The 8,698-nt window shown below is 32.8% G+C and overlaps 2 protein-coding genes across 3 annotated transcripts; one reads left to right on the top strand and one right to left on the bottom strand.

Annotated features, from left to right (window-relative positions):
* Window positions 1–63: 63 nt before the first annotated feature.
* On the bottom strand, window positions 64–1,578 carry LOC113514675 (N-alpha-acetyltransferase 80). Its single transcript, XM_026898777.3, has 2 exons — window positions 1,420–1,578; window positions 64–716 (listed from the first exon to the last, which is right to left on the bottom strand). Exon 2 carries the CDS (start codon window positions 703–705, stop codon window positions 94–96), a length of 612 nt encoding a protein of 203 aa, XP_026754578.1. The 5' UTR covers window positions 706–716; window positions 1,420–1,578; the 3' UTR covers window positions 64–93.
* On the top strand, window positions 1,285–6,727 carry LOC113514658 (EEF1A lysine methyltransferase 1). Of its 2 annotated transcripts, none has more exons than XM_026898757.3 (4): window positions 1,285–1,467; window positions 2,516–2,671; window positions 3,508–3,658; window positions 4,839–6,727. In XM_026898757.3, the coding sequence occupies exons 2-4, from the start codon at window positions 2,519–2,521 to the stop codon at window positions 5,180–5,182; spliced, it is 648 nt and encodes a 215-aa protein (XP_026754558.2). In that variant the 5' UTR covers window positions 1,285–1,467; window positions 2,516–2,518; the 3' UTR covers window positions 5,183–6,727. The 2 variants fall into 2 exon arrangements, with proteins under 2 accessions (XP_026754558.2, XP_026754566.2); XM_026898765.3 differs by lacking the exon at window positions 1,285–1,467 and adding an exon at window positions 1,603–1,621.
* Window positions 6,728–8,698: the final 1,971 nt, after the last annotated feature.

The following is an 8,698-nucleotide window of genomic DNA, read 5'->3' as shown; positions in this document are numbered from 1 at the left end:
ACTTGTATTCCACCTTTATGATATGAAAAATAAAATAAACCTTTACTAAAAAAAAAACTACTGTTTTTACTAAAATAGAAAAAAAAACTTTTATTACCAAATTAAATCCTTATACATAAAAGTCTTATTACTTTTAATATTGCTATTAATGTTGCTATTCAAACCAGTTTTCGGCATCGGTGGGGGCGGTGGAGGCGGCGCTCCTGTACTGGGAGTATTCTCCTGTGGCACTGAATTGTCAGTCTTATGACTATGAGACTCCGGTATAAAATTATTTGGCACATACGTACCATAAATAGATACTGGCTTGCAAACTGTATAACCAAGTTTAGCATAAAAATCCTCCTGTCCTTTTGTTGATAAATGGATCATTTTTAGATGCAATACGTTTTTACAATAATCTTCAATATACCTCATTAGGTAACTGCCCAATCTTTTGCCTCGGAGATTTTTTTTTATTACTACAGTTTCTACGAAACAACTCTCCGGGATACTAGGGATTGGAGTCAGTTTGCAATGGCCTATGACAAGTTTTTTGTCGTCAACTATAATAAAACTTGTCGGTAAAGCATCACACGACGCTTGCAAAGACATCATTCTGGCTGTTTCGCTGCGCGGCCATTCTTCGTTTATCAAGTCGCAGCATTGCTTTAAATACTCTGGATAATAATGAAGTAATAATACTGAAAGATTTTCGAATTCCATTGATGGGTTTCCTAAAAAATAGATAAAAAACATTATTTTACTTTCTTATTCTATATTTTATAATAGGTAATAAATAGAAATAAAAGTGGGTTAGTTACAGCCTCGAGAAGTTTGAAAATAATTTAATATCTTCTAAAATTGAGACAATGTAAATTATTCTAAAGCTAAATCAAAGTTGCCAAAATTGATTTATATAATCTAATTCTATTTTATATACCTACATACATATCTGTCACGTATGTCTCTCATTAGGGTAGATATTTTATTTTATACATTTTACATTCACTCTACCCTTTTCAGAGTAGGCGAAGAGAACCGAATATCAGGCCTTGTAAGGCTCTTGCTTCATCCACTTTCATAAATAAATCTTTAGTCATATTTCTTACTCTTGACTCTTTCAGATAGCACACGCTCTATCTAATCATTATAGATAAGTCTATTTCTCTTTACTTGCATCCTTCCTCTTTCACGCTGTATAATACTGAATTTGCCACAACTTTTGTATTAATATAATTTTATGGTAGAAACTGAAGCTATCAGATAGCAACCCAGGAACTGTCAAACTTACTGTCAAGCATGTCAAGGAAAAAGCCAAATCAAAAATTACTTATATACTTATCTAATGATCTCAAATACAATTTTATGTTTGGTTAATTAGTGATTATTTTAAATATTTACGATGATAATCTTAATATAAAAACAGTGTAAACTTACCAAGCACGAGCTACTCATATCTGAAGTCATATTTCGCTCAATTTAAACGTATGTACATTTTATTTTGCGTTTATAAACGATGCACCACTCGCGCACGCGAGGCAGCGTCGAACTAACCTATTTTTATCTGTCAGGCATTCATAAACAGACGTGAACGGCTTTTGTTTGCGTAATCTTCCGTAATGCTGAGCATGCAACTAATGTAATTGTCTTGTCCAAAGAAATTGTAATATAATTTACATAAAAATTCGGTCACTACCATACATGCTATAATAATATATAATAGACATAATATTTTGTTATTTAAATCCTGTTTACTGATGGTTCAGAAAAGTAATTTATGAAAAGATTAATTTATGCATTGTTCAAAAAAGATTAAACTAGGAAGATTTTTACTTATATTACGGATATGCCGAAACCCGGAAAGTAAACAATACTTTCACCAACAATACTTTTTTTTTTTAATTATAACCACTTATTAAATTGAACCTTGTTAATAGATACTTAGTGTGTAATTTTATTTACATTTATAATGGAATTAATATATTTAACAGTCATAACACCTACTGTTTTGTGTATAATATATTCATTGTGGTATCATAACAATATCAGGAAATTAATAAATAATACTACCAAACATTGTGAACTTATTACCATTTTTAGCAGGTCCAGGCCAAATTACAGCCTTCAGATTTCTAATGTTATAATTGTTCTAATGAATAAACTAAACAAATATTTAATGGATTTTAGAAAACCTTTCACTGAAAGAAAGCTTAATTATAAGTGAGAAAAAGTTTGATTATTAACTGTTTACATTTGAGCCAAACCGGAAACAAACCCGGAACCTTATTTATGCAATTTGAACATTATGCACAAAAAAGTATGAAAAAAAATTATGCAGAAAAAACTGCATGGAAAAGTTCACAGTACTGTTTTAACTTTAGTGCATTGATTAAATTTAAGATTTATTTTTAAAAATAAAACAGTAAAAAAACTGTATTTATTATTTCATAAATGGTGTAATAAAGTGTAAAATAAATAAATAAATACATAAAAATTTGAAGTTGCATAAAAAAAGTATATAATTTTAACTTAGGAGATGGAAGAAGATGAGGATGTGCCAACACTGTCTGCTGAGACATTCGCAGCTCTACAGGAGTTTTATACGGAGCAGCAGAAAAGGCAGGAGATACTCACCAAGTTAGAAGCTGATGATAAGCTGAAGGAAAATATTATATTTGATGAAAACTGGGTTAGCACTTTTACTTGTTATTTTAGACATAGTACATTTAAATACACATGATGTTAACAGAGATTTAAAAGAGTAACTGTTGAGTTTCTTGTGGGCTCTTCTCAACAGATAACAATCTTTTGAACCCTGTAGTAGATTAAAAAAAAATGATGATTGAAAAGTGCTTGTAAACAAGTATATTTGAATAAAGATAATTTGAATTTACTCAACCAATTTTACTAACATAATTATTATAGTAGTATGTAAATTAGGTTAACAGATAGACATCTTTGGACTTTGGCTCTTATTGAAAATTAAGAAGCATATCATATCTATAGATTTTAAGTCAATGGTTCTGGGGAGTTAGTATGATTTTTAGACACCTGATATTTTCTTCTAAGTTTTTTTATTTATACAACTTAGAATGGCAAACAAGGTGACGGCCCGCCTGATGGAAAAAGGTAACTGTCACCTATAGACATAAGCAGTGCCATGGACATAACAGGGTGTACTGTTTCGCCCATGATACCCCCCAAGTGTTGCCATTCCTGAGGACTCAGGTGTTATTCCTCTTTACCCTGTAAATTCACGCCATATCCCACCCTTCAAACCGAAACACAGCCATGCAAACACAACTGCTTCACGGTAGAAACACGAATGGGACACAGGTGCCCAAGCAATCGACTTTTGTACAAAGTCTCTCTCTAGTAAAAAAAGTCTATGTCCCAAGTCCTAAGTCTATGTACCTAAGTATTTTTATTTTCTTATTAAATTGTTTTTTTTTTTTTTCATATGAATCTACAAATACTCATATAAAATTCTATTGTCTATAAAAATGTAGTTATGTATTTTTACAGCAATTGAGCCAATTCTGGTATGACGAGGTAACAGTGCAAACCCTTGTCAAAGTGGTGGATAAGACTGTAGCGGACGGTGGTCGGGTGGCGCTCATCTCGTGTCCCACACTATTTGTACCGGTCAAGAGGCAAATTGGGAATAGAGCTACAGGTATATTTATAATTATTGTGACAATTTAAAAAAAAAAACAATGCCTAAGACTTGCTTTATTTTATTTTTTTTTTTCTTTATTGCACTAAAATATACAGTAACAACAAGAAGTTAATAACAATGTTATCTATATATTATATATAGATAACTATATAATTTTATATATATTAATAAATTTTGCACCAAAATCGTTGTGGTAAGATCGATTTTGAATACGATTATGGTATGAAAACATTTTGGTATGAAGACAGTGAAACAAAGTACATGTATTTTAAATAATATCATACATAATTTATGTAAATATTTATTTAAATTTCTGTCTTGCACTACTACTGCCCACTCACTACTTCCTATGCCACTGCGTTAGGTTGACTGGAAGAAATCTCTTTTAGAGATAAGTTCGCCTTTGCTAACATTGTTATTAACTTATTGTTGTTACTGTATGTTTTAGTGCAATAAAGAATATATATATATATATATATATATATATATATATATATATATATAATTGAAACTAAATTGGCTTGGTTTTCATATCATTACTAGTCTCTAAGCAAAGATGCTCTATGCAATTTGTCGGATCACCTGATGGAAAGTGGTAACCATCGCCTATAAACAAGAATAGTACCATAGACATGACAGAATACGCTGACACTCATAGTTGCCCATATATGTTACCATTACTGAGGACTAATGACGCCCATTTAAGTAAGATCAACTTTCGCCTACCAGGCGCTTCGTTGGCGAAAAAGCCAAACAGGGATTGTTTATCTTGCTGGCACAGTCTAACCAGTCAAATGTACTAGTATTTAATTTGATGCGTGACTCCTGTCTCCCAACCCACCTGCGGCCTATTCCCCAATGTATTTTTTTTTAATGGATGATAATGGAATGGCAACCCCATCCGCGCTACCGGTATAAACCGGCGGGGCACCAGTGAAGGATGATAGGTGAGGATGAAGTAGGTCAGTTAGCCCATCGTGACGAATTCAACAAGAATTGTCCACGATGGTTTCCAGGGGGAGCCACGTGTAGGTCGACCTAATAGGGCATATTGCTAGCAATGGGGCTGTCAAACTCCATTGCTAACAATCCCTTTCCCACCCTCCCCAATGTGTTAGCATGATATTTATAAAAAGCTATTTATATGCCGTTATTAACGTGATTGTCACCTTTCCAGTGACGCTACTGGAGTACGACAGACGGTTCGACGTTCACTCGCCAGACTTCATCTTTTACGATTACAACACACCGGACAAACTACCGCCGGAGATCCTCGCCTCCTACGACCTGGTGCTCGCTGACCCGCCGTTCATCTCCGACGAGTGCATCACGAAAACATCTCATACAATAAAACTGCTGGCCAAAGACAAAATAGTGGTGTGCACCGGCGCCGTAATGCAGCAACGTGTCGAGGAACTGTTAAATTTGAAGTTATGTAGTTTTCAACCGCACCATAGGAACAATTTAGCTAACGAGTTCTCTTGTTATTCTAATTTCGATCTGGACCGTCTATTGAGGTGAGACTTGGCGATTTATTTATATTTCAATACAATGTAATATCTCGGATTATTGCCAAACATACATTACATACATATATAACAAATGTACAGTGTTTATACCAAGTTTTATACATGTAGTACATGATTTCGATTACATAATATGTCTCAACAACAAATTTCACAAATATACATGTCACAAATTGTACTATATATATATTATTATATGGCTGTGTTTCGGTTTGAAGAGTGGGATATGGCGTGAATTTACTGGGTACAGAGGAATAACACCTGAGTCCTCAGGAATGGCAACGCATGGGGGGTATCATGGGCGAAACAGTATACTCTGTTATGTCCATGGTACTGCTCATGTCTATAGGCGACGGTTACCACTTTCCATCAGGTGGGCCGTCAGCTTGTTTGCCATTCTAAGTTGTATAAAAAAAAAAAAATATACACCCTGTTTACAGGTGAATATAGAAAACAGTGATTACTTGCTCAATATTGCAAGAAGTCAGGAATTTTTAGGAATTTGTTAATAATAGCAATTCTAATAGTCACAAAATATTTGTAATTTTAAAAGGCCATATTTTTTTGAGAAAAATTTTCAATGTCACTAGTAGAATACTCTCCGTATATATTAATATCCACTCATTTTTATAATGCCACTGTGATGGCAGGCAAGCATACGGCCTATCTGATGGTAAGTACCTTCAAGAAAACAGCACATTCCTTTTTAAAAGGCCGGCAGTACACCTGCAATGCCGTTGGTGTTGTGGGTGATCATGGGCGGCGGTAGTCACTTACCATCAGGTGAGCCGCATGCTCGTTTACCCCGTGTTGTAAAAAAAAAGTGGTTACTGTGGCCTATGAATGCATGTAATACCAGGGGTATTACACGTGCATTGTCGACTTTGAAACCTCTACCCCATTTTTGTGGAATCCCATGCTGAAGTCTCTTGGCAAAACTTTGATAGGAAACTCACACATTTTCCAGTATATACGCTATATACTATATATAGACAGACATACAAATTTATAACATTAGTATAGATAGAGAGTATTGTCACAAGTATTAATAAGGATAGGTCGTCTGAACTGACAATTTATTTATTACTAGCTGTTCCCCGCGACTTTGTCCGCGTTTCCGTCGTTTTTCGTAAAATAAGTAGCCTATGTCCTTCCTCACGGTTCAATGGTTTTGATGTAACAGACACATTTCCCTTCACTGCTCTGCTCCTATTGATCGTAGCGTGATGAAAAGTATACTATAACCTGCCCAGGAGTATGAAGAATAATTGTACCAAGTTTCGTTAAAATCCGTCGAGTAGTTTTTGTTTCTATAACGAACATACAGACAGACAAAAATTTTACTGATTGCATATTTGGCATCAGTATCGATCACTAATCACCCGCTGATAGTTATTTTGGAAATATATTTCATGTACAGAATTGACCTCTCTACAGATTTATTATAAGTATAGATTTAGCAGCTTGTCTTTATCAAACTGTACCTATTGTATAAACTTATACATTACGTAATAAAATAAAACGAAATATTTGTAAAACATTTTGCATTTTATTGTTCTCCTTAACAAAACTATTATTACAATATGCTGGTTAACATTCTCATTAATTCTCTCAAATGTGATAAACCGACGACTTTCCCTTCATTTATAATATGTAGTTTAACAATTCGCCTTTACATTTGAAGGGAGGCTTATGTAATTTATAATATTAATTTATTTTTAAATTCAATTTTATCCATGTTTCAATCTATAATAAATATAGTGATTAGGCCTTTTTATCTTCGTATGTTGTTAATAAATAGTTGGAAAATATAATTTATTAATTATATTATACAATAATTCTGTAATAACAGAATGAAACTTTAACCCTTCTTTGCATAATGGTGGAAATTTCCATCGTAACATTGAATGCTCAAAAATTATGTAAATAAACAAGTTCACTTTAAGTTGATCGTGTCTGGATACCTTTTAGTGTCCATTGCAGAAAAAAAACATAGCTGTCAAATTTATTTTTTAAACCATTTGTCTTTTAAATTTAACATGAACATGAATTATATCACCTTTACAGAGGAATAACATCTGACTCATGGGAGTACATGGGGGGTATCATGGGCGAAACAGTATACTCTGTTATGTCCATGGTACTGCTCATGTCTATAGGCGACGGTTACCACTTTCCATCAGGTGGGCCGTCAGCTTGTTTGCCATTCTAAGTTGTATAAAAAAAAAAAACATGATTTATTTCACCAATAAAAAAAATATGCAAAGAAGGGTTAAGATAAAATCGAAATTAATAGCTCTGTGAACGCTCCCATACAGAGACTTAGATATAATAATAATATAAGCCTTTATTAAAGAAGTAACTATAAAAAATTCAATGTAATTAATATTCAATCAGTAACTGTTCTGTCACGCCTCTCTTGTCCAAAGACAAAGGCCTCCTCCAGAGTCTTCCATTCTATTCTGTATTTGGCTATCCCTGTCCAAAATGCACCTGCAGAGACTTAGATATAACACCCATATTTTTCAAGTTTTATATAGAACTTAAGAATTTATTTATCAATATATGTATAATTAGAAACTATTCTTTAATATTACATAAAACCTCCATTCATATTTAATTCATAAACATTTCATAACAATAATGTGTGAAGTATACGGTCATACTATCGTCACATCGACTCTAACGGAGCCGCAATCGAATCTGGAACTTATTTACAAAAAGAAAAGGTTTAAAATTATAAGACAGTAGTCTAGACAGTGATGCACAATAAATAATGGACCGTATAGTTATTACAATAAAATAAATATTAGCATTACAATTGTACGCTTATAAATTAGAACATTTTAGTATTTATTATATCTACGAATTGTATTGTGTGAATACAAAATATAAATATATAATATGTACATAACGTTTCTAATTGCATGTGTGATTATATATCTCTAAAGTGGTGTCGAGAGCTTTAGTAAACTTATATGAAATACACTCTATGACCCGACTGCAATTCACTATAATGGATGTGTGATTAATGTTCTTTATATTTAGAAAACAGTGTCGCCAATTCCGATCTCGAGCCATTTAAGTTTCTACTAGAAATTATATTGTTACTGGCAACTTATTGTTTTTTTTATTTAATCTCGAATAGATTATATAAATCTGTTACTTTAACAAGCCAGAAGCTAGACTATTTTATAATTAATTATTGGAGGTTACTACAACATTTTTTTAAAGTTCCCATTACAATTTTATTTATCATATTTGATATTTTCGAGATCTCAGCACGATCGGCGTGTATGTAACGATTGGCCGGAATAAAAAGTAACTTAGTTCCTTCTCTTTACAAACTAGCTGTATCACGTGGCTCCGCTCGCGATTCAGTAATTATGTATAATTTATGTTAAGATATAACTTAACTGTATATCAAGTTTCATTCAAAAATTGTATTTTGCGATTGTAACTTTGTGTTTTTGTCAAATAATGAATGTTTGTAATCATTATTATGATTAAT

Source organism: Galleria mellonella, unplaced genomic scaffold (assembly GCF_026898425.1).
Source record: "Galleria mellonella isolate WM207_F2 unplaced genomic scaffold, CSIRO_AGI_GalMel_v1 utg65, whole genome shotgun sequence".
In the NCBI taxonomy this organism is placed as follows: domain Eukaryota; kingdom Metazoa; phylum Arthropoda; class Insecta; order Lepidoptera; family Pyralidae; genus Galleria; species Galleria mellonella.
Note: the sequence above shows the minus strand (reverse complement) of the source record. Positions and strands in the feature narration are given on the sequence as shown.